Source organism: Panulirus ornatus, chromosome 57 (assembly GCF_036320965.1).
Source record: "Panulirus ornatus isolate Po-2019 chromosome 57, ASM3632096v1, whole genome shotgun sequence".
NCBI lineage: Eukaryota > Metazoa > Arthropoda > Malacostraca > Decapoda > Palinuridae > Panulirus > Panulirus ornatus.
This window is the reverse complement of record NC_092280.1, coordinates 30,589,328-30,604,280: the sequence shown is the minus strand read 5'-3', so window position 1 is coordinate 30,604,280 and position 14,953 is coordinate 30,589,328. Positions and strand designations below refer to the sequence as shown.

The 14,953-nt window shown below is 38.6% G+C and overlaps 1 protein-coding gene across 3 annotated transcripts in view; it reads left to right on the top strand.

The window, feature by feature from the left end:
* The window catches only part of LOC139766401 (importin-4-like), a 69,041-nt gene that overhangs the window by 42,457 nt on the left and 11,631 nt on the right, over positions 1–14,953 (top strand). For all 3 annotated transcript variants that reach the window (XM_071695001.1, XM_071695000.1, XM_071695002.1), the window contains exons 13-19: positions 437–642; positions 2,748–2,899; positions 3,476–3,669; positions 4,706–4,882; positions 5,677–5,866; positions 6,061–6,212; positions 8,148–8,322. In XM_071695001.1, coding sequence (XP_071551102.1) covers positions 437–642; positions 2,748–2,899; positions 3,476–3,669; positions 4,706–4,882; positions 5,677–5,866; positions 6,061–6,212; positions 8,148–8,322 — 1,246 coding nt within the window. The remainder of the gene's footprint in view (positions 1–436; positions 643–2,747; positions 2,900–3,475; positions 3,670–4,705; positions 4,883–5,676; positions 5,867–6,060; positions 6,213–8,147; positions 8,323–14,953) is intronic.

Genomic DNA, 14,953 nt, shown 5'->3' with positions numbered 1-14,953 from the left:
TTTCCTGTCATGTCCACTCTCGGATATCTAAAACACTCTACCAAATCTGAATTTCCTCCATTCAAACTTGCACTCTAACTGACATGTCCTTTTGTGCTGCTAAACCTCTTAACCTTGCTTTTATTAAAGTTTACTCCCTACATCCTCCTTTTGCGCACACTCCCCCAAGCTCGGACACCAACTGCTGTATTTTCTCAGTTGAATCTGCCACGAGTGTGTCATCAACAAACAGTAACTGACTTTTTCCTAGGCCCCCTTATCCCCTACAGACTGCATACTTGTCCCTCTCTCCAACACCCTATTGTTTACATTTACCTCCCTCCCTCACCATGCCCTAGCGTTGACTTTTACCTCCCCTCCCTTGCCATCCCACCCATGAACTTGGATATGTGGACAAAAAAAAGTCATTTGTTGATAAAGATTGTGGCATATATAGACACACCTGAAGGATGATGAAAGCGGTCTCCCAACCACCATTGAGGGATTAAGTGATTCAGAAGAGGAGGAGGATGGAGAAGTTGACTTGCTTGGTAATGAAGAAACTGAGGAGGAAGATGTGGCAGGTTATTCAGTGGAAAATGCCTTCCTAGAAGAGAAAGAAGATACATGTGTTGCTCTTCGTGAATTATCATTGCACTGTGGGTAAGTATCTTTATACTTGGTGATACTCTGTTCCCAAAGATGCTAACTTAATTCAGCCTTTGAAGTTTTTCCAGTATATACATAAACTTAAAAAGGAGACCATTTTGACATATGCAGCTGTCACCCCATTACTCTGATTTCTCTAAAGTCTTTTGAATACTTCTTGACTTTCTTTTTCTTAAACACTTAGTATGCCATTCCCTTCTTTCTGATCACCAATACAAATTTTACAGTGCTAAGTCTAATTGCAATCTCCTCTCCTAAGTGACTCATCTCAGGTCCACCTCTCTCAAGAATTTTAGTGAAAATTTATATTCCTCAGAATCTCCAAAGCTTTTGACAGGGTGTGGCATATGATTTTGCTTTCCAAGCTGCCTTCCATGGTTTTTTCTGCTTGTTGTTCCCAAATGCATAGTTTCATCTCTTTTCATGACATTGCAGTAGTTGTTAATGGGTTGACTTCCCCCTCCTATCCTGTCAACAGTGGTATTCCTTATGGTTCTGTCATTTCAACTCTCCTTCTCTCAGTGAATGGTCTGCTGTCTTCTGCTTTTAACTATTTATTCTTATGCTGATGATTCCACTCTGCATTCTTCAATTTATTCTCTGTTACTGACTACCCTAATACCCCTTCTCGTAATAATCATATTTCTTCTCTCATTATTGGACCTTAACAGCATCTCACATTACGGAAACAGTATCCTAGTTAAATTCACTTGTACTGGAATGCAGTTTCCCTGTATGACTATAAAAGTCATATGTATCTCTCTCTTCAATTTCACAACACAAAGAACTCAACCCTCTAATGATATAAACTTGTTAGGCATAACTCTATCTCCAACACTATCCTTGGAAACTCCCCATGAACAACATTACAAATCTGCTACCCAAAAGCTAGATATGTTACTCAGGTGTTGTTTATTTATTTATTTATTTTGCTTTGTCGCTGTCTCTCGCGTTAGCGAGGTAGTGCAAGGAAACTGACAAAAGAATGGCCCAACCCACCCACATACACATGTATATACATACACGTCCACACACGCAAATATACATACCTGTACATCTCAGTGTATACATATATATACACACACAGACATATACATATATACACATGTACATGATTCATACTGTCTGCCTTTATTAATTCCCATTGCCACCTCGCCACACATGTAATAACAACCCCCTCCCCCCTCATGTGTGCGAGGTAGTGCTAGGAAAAGACAACAAAGGCCCCATTCGTTCACACTCAGTTTCTAGCTGTCATGTACTAATGCACTTAGGTGTTGCATGTATTTTATATTTTTGGGTCTTATTTGCCCTAAAATAGGTATTGCTCACATATCTAGGTTGGCTTTACCTCCATCTCTTTAATGACCAGAGTAGAATCAAAAGCTTTCTGTTTCTTTAATTCTCTTGGCCTCATTTCTAAATGCCTCTCTTAAATGTGCCAGTCATAGTTATTGGGAAAGACATGAGAAGGTAGAGAGTTCCAGAGCATAGACATGTAGGGAAAGAAGCAGGTAACAAAACAGTTTACCCTTGAATTGCCTAGCTCTCCCCCATGTTCACAGATATTATTTTGGCCATTCTTCTTTTGAGCTGTGTGGGTGATACCTGCCCCAAAGCCTTGGGCCCAAGATGTACAATTTCTGAGTGAAAACAGACCTCTTGAGGTTTGGGTATTGTTAATACCTCCTCCTTTTGTTGAATTGCTAAACTTTGGAATTGTCATCCTCATCTAGTGTTTCCCTTCTTCCTGTAACCTCTCTGTCTTTAAAAGTCAGATCTACAAATGCAGGTCCCTGATTGATATTTCCTTCTTCTTCCTCTATCTGCACTTTTTGCATCTGCGATGGCCATTGTTTGGGGCATTCATTGCCTGTGCCATGTCAACCATTTAGAATGTGTACAGTGATCCCGGTGCATAATTTTTAGTACAGAAAAAAAAGTTGCAAAATATATTTGTAGCTTCAGTATTAACTTTACTAATATAATTAATGCAGTCATATAGGGAAGGTTTAAGTAAAGGATACTGGTAATATTTACAGAAATTAGAGATGGAGTGAAATAGTTATAATTATTACTGTTGATCTTTTTTATTTCAGAGATGCTTTTCTTCCATTCATGGATAAAAGTGGAGAGGAGGTGTACAAAATGTTGAACTACCCTAGTGAAGATGTTCGACAAGCAGCAGTGGGTGCAATGGCACAGTTTGTCATCAGCCTGGCTAAAAGCTCTTCTCCGGAAGCTGCAGAAGGTAACGTTTTCTTTGAGGATCTGAAATTGAAGTGTTATAAGGGCATGTGAAACATCCGGGAGCTGTAGTTTCGGTGCATTACATATGACAGCTAGAGACTGAGTGTGAATGAATGTGGCCTTTTTTGTCTTTTTTCCTGGTGCTACCTCATTGAAGTAAGGGGTGGCAATGCTGTTTCCTGTGGGATGAGGTGGTAACAGGAATGGATGAAGGCAAGCGAGTATGAATTTGTACATGTGTATTTATGTGTCTTTTATGTGTATATATATGTATGTATATTTGTATATTGATATGTATATGTGTGTTTATGGTGGTTTATGTATATATATATGTGTATATGAGTAGTTAGGCCATTCTTCATCTGTTTCCTGGTGCTACCTTGCTGACGCGGGAAACAATGATCAAGCATGATAAATGAAAAATAATAAAAACGTGTGGTAATGAGAGTGACATAATGGAACAGCACTGAACAGAACATCTGCATCTAAAGGATAACTTTATTGTCTTGCATGTTTGTTACTATTATGTACTTTGTTGTGTTGATTACAAAAAAAAAATATTACTTTATTTTTTTAGGTTTTAAGAAATGGATCCAGGTGTTCATTCCAAAGCTGTCAGAGTTGATTCGCACTGATGAAGAGAGATCTGTAGTGATGGCATGCCTTGAGGCTTATGCTGAGGTGCTGAAAGAAGTCGGTGCGCCAGTGCTATTGCCCCAGGGACATTTGGAAGCTATTATCAACTGTGTGAAGGATGTCATGCAAAAAAAGGTGTGGTGCACTCTAAGGATCTTGAAGGCAATGCATGCTGCTCTCTTTGCAATTGCCATTTGATATTAGTAAGGTCTGGGTATTTAATGGTTGTAATGGGCATCCCTAGTCTTTGCCAATATTTTGAACTGTGGTTGGAGACCATGATTTTACAAAAACAGTTCAAAATCATTAGAAGAGTGTGTGAAATGAGAAAGTTGGGAGTGAATGTGAATAAAAGCAAGGGTGTCAGGTTCAGTAGGGGTGAGGGATGGGTAAGTTGGGGTATGAGTTTGAGTGGAGAAAAATTGGAGGAAGCAAAGTGTTTTAGATATCTGGGAGTGGCCATGACAGTGAAAGTAACCATGAAGAGGAAGTGAGTCATAGGTTGGGGGAGTGCTGAAGAATGCATGGAAAGAGAGAATGTTATCTGGGAGGGCAGAAATGGGTATGATTAAAGGAATAGTAGTCCCAACAGTATTATAATGATGTGAGGCAGAAGGAACTAGGAGAATGGGGATCCCAAATTGGAGATGGAAGGATGGAGTGAAAAAGATTTAGAGTGATGGGGGCCAGAACATGTTGGAGGGTGAAAGGCATGCATGAGATAGAGTGAAATGGAATGATGTGCTCTCAGTAGACAACCAGGGCATGTGAAGCATCTAGTGTAAACTATGGAAAGGTTTGTGGGGCCTGTTTGTAAATAGGGGCCTGTTGTTTCAGTGTATTACACCTGGCAGCTAGAGAATGGATGTGAGCAGATGCAGCCTTTCTTCATCTGTTCCTGGCATTACCTTTCTAATGCGGGAAACAGCAATGAAGTACGAGTTTTTTTTTGGGGGGAAAGGGTAGACATTACTATTCAGGATCCATCCGGTATCTTTAAGTATTTGTTTGTAGATATATACTCATTTACTTAACAAATGTTGCAAGTCTTTACTTGTACAACTTCACTCTTGTGCTTTGAATAAAACATTGAATACAAATTTAGAAAATACTCAATAAATACTTTTGATGTTCCAAGTAATAGAATTTAATGACTGTGTTGTTTCTGCAGACCATGTGTCAAGATATGGCAGATGAAGCAAGTAGTGAAGATGAAGGAGAAGCAGAGCATGATGAAATGTTAATAGAATATGCAGGAGAAGTTGTTCCTAGTCTTGGGAAGGCCATGAACCAGTCTGAGTTTGCTACTCAGTTTGCACAGTTGCTCCCTCTCTTTGCAAACAAAACAGTAAGGAGAGCAGATTTTTTATGTATTTATCCAGGTTATTGATTTAAATGTTTTGGTTTTCATAATGACTGGCTTTTGATGTTGCTTATGAATGATACCAAAAATGGGTACAGGTTGTACCTCTGTAATCCAGCGCTTTGTGGTCTGGCATCTCCCGTGGTCCGGCACATTTTGAGTCTGCTGCCATTTGTTATTACTGTGTGGAACTGCCACCTGGGCGGTACTGTTAGCAGCGCTAAAGTGCCAAAATCTGTTTACACTGCAGCTGAGCTTATTAATGGTGCTGTTAATTTTTTGTATTCAGCTGTATTTTAACCCTTCAGGATGTTATCCAAGAGACCAAGAGGTGCAGATGGTGCTAGTGCTAATAAGCATGATTGTAAGTTATTATCTGTGCTTGAGAAGGTGGAGTTACTGAAGAAATTAGATAAAGGAACTTTTGTAAAGTGTGTGAGTACTGTGAGATCAGATCGTCAACTGTGTATTAATTATGGGTCAATTTCTGTTTTCTGGCATTTTCTGTGGTCCAGCAATGGCCGGGTCCCAAGGTTGCTGTATTAATTTGGAACAACCTTTACTTTAAAAGTTGTTTTGGAAGAATTCTTATTTAGATGAGAAGGAATAGAGAAGGAGGCCAAGTGAGGATTTTCCCTCTTAGGCTCAATCCTCAGTTCATAACTACCTCACTAACACTGGAAATGTGAATATGTATGTATGTATGAATCTTTGAGAATGTTAACAGTTTTTAGGGTATTTAGTGATTGATATTCTTGAATGTTACTTATATCTTTCAGAAAAAAAGTTGCAGTGTTGCTGAGCGTTCTTTCAGCTTAGGAACTCTTGCTGAGGCTGTGGAGGCTTTGGGCACTGCAAGTGGTCAGTTTGTGCCACGACTTCTTCCACTGTTCCAGGAGGGTGCCCGTGATGAAGATGATGAAGTTCGCTCAAACTCTATTTATGGACTTGGGGTCCTTGGCCAACATGGTATGCTACCAACATTTTAATTTTTAGAAATATGATTTTTAAAAGATTTTTGTTATTGCAAATGATTCATTATAAGATTTCACAAAGAGTGAAGAAACCTCCTGTAAATATGTATTTTCCTTACTCTGCTGAAAAGTAATTTGTTTGATGACTTACAAGATAGTTTCATGTACTTAGATTATTTTTGTTATCAGGTGGCGATGCAGTTATGGGACACTATAACAACATTTTGACTGTGTTATCAGAAGCATTGAGCAAAGAGTCTTTTCCACGAGCTCTGGATAACATATGTGGGGCTGTGGCAAGACTTATTAGTACCAGTCCAACAAATGTACCTGTAGAGCAGGTAAGGACCGTTTGGAAGGTTTTATGTAATTCCTCTGTAGTACCACTATGTACAGTATTAGTAACATGAGAATTATTAACCCTTGAACAGCAGGCAACATGTAATGTTTTCTTGGAGGATAGTGGTTAACATCATATGATGTTTCAAATTTTCTTTCTTATGTTTAGATATCCAAATGATTTATATTAGCATTAGTATTGTAGAGAAGTCTCTTCTGTTGCTTGACAGGCATGGGAGAAACTGTCTCTTCAATCCCCCTGCAATTACCTCTGGAAATGTACTTCCCTTGATCTGTCAGAGTGTGCCTTCAATGACTTTGGTGATGAAGAGAAACATTTATCATCTTGTGTATCAGTTGATGTAGAGAGGGATGAAATATTAAAAAATAAGGGACTCGTAGAGTTATTTCAGTGGGAGTAAGGAGGTTGGCCACCATGGAACCCCACTACTTACTTTCCAGCCACCCTTATACTTGGCCTTTGAGTGTAAAGGTCAAGTAATAGCTCTGCCTGATTTTCATGGATGTAATCCCTGGTTGAAAGATTTTGGTGTAACAGATGATAGGAAAGAATGAACATCTCAGAAGATGTTGGAACGCCTCCCAGTTCTCCTATACACTAACACAGTAAGGTAGCTATTCTTGGATTTGCTGTACAAACATTTTTCAGGAATCCATGTACTGTGCATAGCAGGGAAGGTATGTAATTACATGTAGGTGGGTAGTTTGTCTCTCTTGCTCGCTCTCTCCCATTTTCTCTGCAAAAAAGAATGAAAGGCTGTTCTGTATATTTCCAAATAAAAGTAGAAAAATGCATGGAATGGCTTCAGAAACATTTAAGACTTGATATATAGCTGAGAAGAGTTCGATATCATGTAATGTATGTGGCAACAATGAAAAACAGCCCCATACATCAGTGAATAGTTGCTTTGCCTTACTTTGGCCTTTGGCTAAATCTTGTTCTTGGTACTTGTAGGTAGGTAGGTACTCTAGAAATGGTCCCAGGTGAACGTATGACTTACAACTATACAGTTTGCGTGTCAGTAAAGAGAATTTTTTAAAACAATTGGTATGTGTATTGAGTGCTGTGTGCTAGTCCAGCCTCATAGCAGAATCTCATTTTAGTTACTCTTAAGTCCTCTTTCCTCTTCTCTTTTGCATTAGTTACTGTACAACTTAATCCTTGCCTTGCTTTCATCCTGGAGATGTGATATACCAACAGCTTCCCCCAAAGACATCAGTCTAAAGGATTGGCATGCATTTAATCAGTGTAGGAAAAGAAAAAAATAACATTATAACTTGCTCATTGTAACTGAATTTGACATTATTTTCTGGAAGTTACCACATTTGTGTGTGTCTGCAAATTGATGGTGTGTCTTATACTTGTGTTAACAAAGAGCTTAATAATACCACAGGGATTGTTATCAAAGACAACATATATTGGTATATATATATCACTTGGTATTAACTAGACTCATTTAAGAAATGGATCCAACAAATCAGTGGAATGAGTTTAAACTGCTTTTTATCTGTGTTTTTTTAGTTAGTCATATTTTAATTAAAGCGTAGAATGCAAAGTTATTGGGTGTACTGAATTACAGTCTCATGCCTCAGCTATACTTTTGATAACAAATTCAATGCTTGATCTGGTGTCACTGTGGAAGTTGGATCATGATGAATATTTTGCAGTTGATGTGAAACTTTATTTGCTTAAGTAGATTTCGTGTTAAAATATGAAGGTGTAAAGTCAGACTTAGCCAGAGGAATCCAGAATGTTCTTATAGTGTGGGTAAAAGAGGTCTCTTTAGTACCAAGGGAGGTAGTTTTGCATGTTTTAACTAGGACTTTGAGAATTACCATAATTTCACATTCCCCATTACCTATGCATTACCTAATGTTGAATGTAGATTTGATGTAGAATTTTTCTCAAATTTTAGGTGTTCCCAGTGGTGTTGGGTTGCTTACCATTAAGAGAAGACTTTGAAGAGAATTCCAATGTTTTTGAGTGTTTTCTTGTCCTGTACCGTGCCCAGCATCCTATGCTTGCTCAGAACTTGGCACCAATCCTACGTTTAGCTGCTCTTGTATACACTACAAAGCAGGCTGATGAGAGTAAGTTGGAATAATTATACCTTGGAATGTTTTGTAAACCTGAAGTTCATAGTTTATGACTTGTAATCTGCCCCTTTGTTGCCCTCATTTACTGCTGTAGTATGTATATAGAATGTTTTCCAGACATTACTTTTGCCCCATGTCACTAAACAGAAGCCTTTCTTTCATCTCTCATGTACTTTATCTCATCTTAACATCAAATTCACCTGATCCAGAAAGATAGTTTGAATTAGGGGCCCCATATTTATACCTTATTCATTTTGTTACCGGCTTAGTACTTATGTCTGTACTTGCCACAGCTGCAAAGATGGTCAGTCTTATGTTGGTAAGTGTGTATAAATTACATTAAACCAGATTTAGCCATTATAGAAAAGTGTGAGACAAGGATATGGGTTTCAGCATACAAACATCTACTTCACCCTCTTAAACTACAGGCCATACCTTACTAGTCCACCTTATAACATTTTTATCTTTAACCATGCCACCCTTGATAACTGTACCCCACACATGCAGCTTCACTGGACTGTGTTTCCTTTGTTTGAGCAGTTCAAGTCTGTCTACCTTTCCAGTTCATATCTGCATTGACTCATTTTACTGTAGCAGCTAAACTTGTTCAGGCATTAGACTTCTGCATATATGCATATATGGGCACCTATGGGGTTTTCCCTGTGAATTGGGCAAGTTCAATAGGAAATTATAATTGAAGTCATGCATGTGGGTCGTAATTGGTAAGCAGTCACCGACCAGGGATATATTACCAATACTACATGCCTGGGGATTGGGAGGATAAGTGACAGCTGCTTAGTGAGCCAGCACTTCAGTGGTCATCAGGTTGCACTCCTTTGACCGAGTTAGCTGTCTTTTCTCTCTACCTCTCTCGATTTGGACTGCTGGCATTTTGCTCACAAGCATTCAGTCTCTCCTTGTTACACATAAACATTTGACAACTTATAACTGACACAACTCATTCTTCCTTACTCCAGATTTTTCTGTGGTGAGTCTTATGTGCTAACCCCACCATTTGGCAAAGCGGTAGAAGCAATAGATAGAAGTAGTAGGTAGGAACATTAGACACGAGCATTAGGTAGAAACATCAGGTGGAGGTAGTTGGTGGGAACTTTAGCTGGGAGTATTAGGTAGAAGTACAAGTTTAGAACATTAGATGGACACATTAAGTAATGGTAGTTGGTGGGAACATTAGGAAGGAGCCTCTGAAAACACTGTGCAAAAGATGCCATCTGTCAGTGGCCTGCCTGTTAAGGGTGAGGCACTAATGGCTTAGAAGTTGCAGTGGAATTTACCAGTTATGGAGGCTAATACTGTGGCCACCCTCTTGAGGGAGTTCCCAAAAGAAACAGGCTTCAGAGATATAGATAGATATATAGATAGTATGAAAAAAATGTAGGTAGTCATGTGTGTCTTTACATAACTGACTTGATCATACATGTTAAAAAGGAGCTATTTTATAAGCTCATGAGGTATGGGTTCACTTTTCACCTTCCTACCAAGGCTGCCATGAAAGTTGTCTCAGTCTTCTTTATGGCACAACAACATGTCATGTTGTAGATAAGCGTAGTTCAGCAAGGTAAGCATTTTAGAAAACAGTTCATGGTATACATTATTTTATGATATTGTCTGAATCTATAAATGTGTTAAGATTCTTGAAAAGCTCATATGTGATTTAAATCATGATAGACTGGATGCAGAATTATGGTAGAAAATAGTTAAGATTGTACCTTATATGCAGAAGCTCTCAGCTTCAAAGGGCTATGGGGCATGATCCCTAAACTTTTTTCTAATAACTCCTCTTCTGGTACCTGTTAACTCTTGTCTTGTCAATGTAGGTCATTTTAAGTCATTTTACTTGACCAGTGCAACTTAAAATGACTAACTTAATGCTTTCCTTGTTGTCTTTGTGTGATGCAGGGCATTTGAAATATTTTTATGCTCAAACTACTGTGAAAGGAGTCTACCACTTGTGCAGTATGCAAAAAGACATGAGGGAAGTGAATTTTCTAGCAACAGGTGTCTTGAAAGGGAAGAGGTGAGCAATTATTGAAATAAAGAAAAATTGCTTGAGAAAGGAAAACTGAATGTGACATAGGAAGACTACAGAAAATCCCATACAGGACATGAAATGAAGAGTGACATAATAAGGTCATAATACTTAACAGAGGGTTGATAAAGATTGGATGATAGAATGTTTGCCAAGCCAGAAATTGTATTGAATCCTTTGTATCATATTAAGGCATTGGGAAATCAGGTTATTGTGTGATATGATAATTAAAGGTGAATCTACAAGAAAACTAGAAAGAACAGTTATGGACATGGATCCAGACGAGGAAATGTGTTAAATTGACGGGAGATTGTGGTAAAAGAAGAAACGATTATATAGTTATGGAGTCTAATGTGAAAATGACAGTCATAACAAATGAGGAATGTGTGTATCAGTAGGTATGAATGTTGCAGATATGGATTTTAGCCATAGAGGTGACCAGAAATGCATATGGAACAGGTACATAGAAGAAAGGATTGATGAGGGCATGATTGTTAAAATTGTTAATGGAGTATGACTAATAGTAGATTATATGACATAGGTATAGATTAAAGTTTTGTTTTAGGTAGTCTAGAATTAGAAGTGTGAAGGAAAAGAAAAAGATACAGGTATAGGGGTGCAGAAAAGAAAATATACAATGAAATTAGATGAGCAACTGAATGATGTTAATGATGTACAAGTTTTGGTTGCATTAGTATTACTGTCACCGCATTAATATTAATGTTATTATACAGCTCCAGGACCTGTTTTAAGGGACTTATGCAACCTCAGGATGGTGTTACACACAGGAGCAGAGAAATGAAGGACTCCTTAGAGTAAGAAGGTTCTCGCCATCACTATGCTCCTTTCAATCCATCGACGATAGTACTGTTCTGTTGTTTGTAGGAATGTTCAGTCAGGCCTTCTTGTGTTTATGTATATGTGCTGTTTTGGTGGACAGCTCATTTGGGCATGAAGATTTTGTCTTTTTACCAGGTGTTAATGATTTCTTTTTTCCTTGGAGGTTCCAGTCACATACCAAAGTCCACATCAAGGCAGGGCCCTAATTGAAATATGGAGAGGTTAATGAAAAGGAAAAAGAAGTGACAGAGGAAAGTACTCGTGAATTTTGGATGAAATAAAAAGGCCATTCTTTTAAAAATTGCAAGGTCATAGTTACTGGGAAAGATAGGAGGTAGAGTTCCAAAGCTCTAAGGAGTAGGGAAACAGTTATCAAAATGTCCCACCCTTGAGTTGTCGACGGCTGCACAGTAACCATGTAATGCGGCAGCTTGCTGAGTATTGCATGGTCTGGCTTGTGGTGGGGACATACTAGCAGCCGGCTCACGGGAGCAAAAAGGAAAGTAATAGCTAAAAAAGAGGGTAAGTGAATCAGCATTGCAGTGTAGGGCAAGTGAGTAAAGTTTTGAAGTCAGTGTGGAAGAGATGATAAGTCTGACTGCTTTCGACTCAACTCTGTCGATTAAGGTTGCAGAGCTAGAACTGCCCCTCACAGTAATCACAGTTATGTTGAGACGAGATGCAGATTGGGTGAGATAAGAAGGAACAGAATTAAGGATGTAAAGGAATCCTGTGTTGAGTCATCTGTGTATGAGTGTGTTTGGTTATTTGAGAATAAAGGAAGTTGTTGAAAAGGGAAAAAAGTGTTAGATACAGGATAGAATTTTCAGGGACGCTGCTGTTGTTGGAGAAAGGGGAAGAAGCTGACCCATCAACAGTTATGGAGATAGATTGGCCAGAGAGGAAGCTAGATATGAGAGAGCAAAGCAACGGGAGCTTAGAGATGAGATGCTGATGCCACACCCTGTCAAAAGCTTTGGATATGTCAAGGGCAACTACATAGGATCCCCCAAATCTTTCATGGATGATGGTTGGATATTTGTAAGATAGGAAAGAATAGCACCCTTGGATCTTACTTCATGGAAGCCATACTGGTGATCAGAGTGAAGACTGAGATTCAAGATGTCAGAGGATATGAGAGTTGATGAGGGATTCAGAGACTTAGGAAAAAGTAGATGTCAGAGCAACAGGACAGTAGTTGGAGGGGTGAAAAGGTCACCCTTTTAGGGATAGGATGTACCAATGCATGCTTCTGAGAAGGAAAAAAATCTGTTTTTAAAAAACAATGGCATAGACAAGCAAGTGCAGGTTCAAGTTCAGAAGCACAGTCTTTTACTAAATGAGGGTGGATGCCATCAAGACCATAAGCCTTGCTTGTCTCCAGAGAGAGAATTGCTTTCTAGACAGTTTGAAAAAAGATTATGGGAAGGAGCATAGAAATGGTAAATAGTAAGTGGCACATCAGGGGGTAAAGGAATATTAAGAGTCATCAAAGGTAGAGTTAGAGGAAAACAATAACCAAAGAGAGTTGCCTTGTCTAATGGGAGAGGCAACTATAGTACCAACATACCAAAAAAGTGAAAGAAGGTGGAGCAACAAAAGTTGTTAGCACTGCCCTTAGCTAAAGACCAGAAAGACATATCAGTGGATGGAATGGAGAGGTTATTGCACTTCCCTTGAAGAAAGGAATGCTTTGCCTAACAGATGACATACTTGCATTGGTTGTGGGATATGCTGAATGAGAGTCACAGGAAGGAGGGTATTTCCTAATCCCTTGCATGAATGGCTTAAGAACATGAATGGTTGAACCAAGAATTAGATGAAGAGGTTGTCTTGGAGGTAGAAGGGGTAAATGCTTCCAACAATAACCTCTACTGTGCGTTTGGCAGAAATAGAACTATCACCACACAATAGACAGTAATTTATGTAGGGAAAGCCAGAAAAAAAGTTTTGCATGTTATTCCAGTCAGCTTTGTTGAGGTACCAATTCTTACATATAGAAGGGGCTGCTGGAGAGGGGGGGGGGGTTGCCATTAGAGTAGATGCATTTATAAGAGTTTGGTCAGATAAATCAATTGGAGGCAGTATTGTGTAGCTACAGCATGAAGGATTAGAGTTGAAAGACATATCCAGAATATTAGGAAAGTGGTTGCAGCAGCCAAGAATATGGGTGGGGTGAATCATAATTTGTTCTAGTTCTTTGACTGTAGATAACCTGGAGTTGGTTGCTTAAAGAAATTAATGTTCTTGGGCTTGATGTGTGTGGGTCCTTGTACTCTGATTGAACAGAAGAACCTATGTGGTTTGAATCCCCTTTGATTTTAGATGCAGTCTGAAAAGAGGAAAAGAGTTGGTCATAGTTACTTGTTATTAGCAGTTTATCAGATATAAAGGAATTAGACTGCATTTGATTTTCAAGATATTTATTCATTATGGTTTGCTGTTAGTGTTACTTTAGCTTCTGTGGTTGCTTGTGAAAATTTCATTATTATTTTCCTTTTGCATTTGTTTCTCCTTTTCTTCTTGGATTATAAATATTTCATATTTATTGGCTGAAGAGATAAGTGAATTTCAGTATGGATTGAAGGAGTTTGGTTTTAACAGTTATTGTTTATCGATACTGATTCCTTACATGCTACATTGTATTTAGGCTTTCCCAGAGTACTGCTTGATGCCAGCTTGTCTGTACAGTTGCAAAGTACAGATAATTCGTACAGACAAATTTTTGTACTTTTTCATGAATCCAAGGACTGTATTGATAGCGGACGTTCCACCCAGCCAGCAAGTGTTAAGTGCATCAATTTACTTGTTTGAAAATCTTTATGTGGAGTTGGCCTGGTTTTCTATAAATAGAAAACCCACATAATTTCTTCGTATTTTCCTATGCTGTGTATCTTATCTTCATTCAAGGCCTGGCCTTGATAACTTTTGTCCGTAATTGGAATCTTTTTCATTAAATATTATCTTTACTGCATTCGTATTTGATTGAGGTGGTTCAGGTGCATACTACATCTCAATTCATTTGTACACATTTTTATGTCCAGGGTGCTTAAGGGAAACATAAACTAAAGCAGGGTCCACAAAAGACATTGTCTTTCCCCCATATATTTTCAAAGGCAAATACAAGGCTAAGGTTTATTGTGGGTACAAGCATATGATGCTTACAGGGTGAGATCATTGTACATCTGGTCACTAAGACTAGTGTTATTCATGGTGTGAGCACCAGCAATGTGCCTTACTAAGTATGCCTGTGTCAAATAAAGTTTACTCAACCTGACTCCCAGTTCATTTTGGGAATTTTGTTCGTAGGGTCTATGTTTCTTCCACCTGTACATTAAGATGGTTGGTTGGCCCTTACATTTTTAAGAAGATGGCATGAATTCTTGCCTGGAAGCAGAAAAATGTGGGTAGATGTGAGATTTCTAGGCTCACTGGGTGCACGGAATGCACAACCAGTTGGCTGCTTCCTGCAACACCTTATTAGGCCTTTGCCTCATTCAGATCAAAACCCTATGAACCCAAAACATGTACTTACAGTATTTCAGGAACCTTGCCAATTCCAATCTCAGACAGCTGCAGATGGTATTCATGGCTAAAGGAGAGATGACAAGAGTATTGAAATGTAATTTTGAAATTGTTTGAAAATGTGTGGGGCTTTATACAAAATTTTTTGCAGACACTGTACTTGTGTAAGTGTCTTATTAAAGCATTTAGCATTAAAAAACTTGCTTTTGA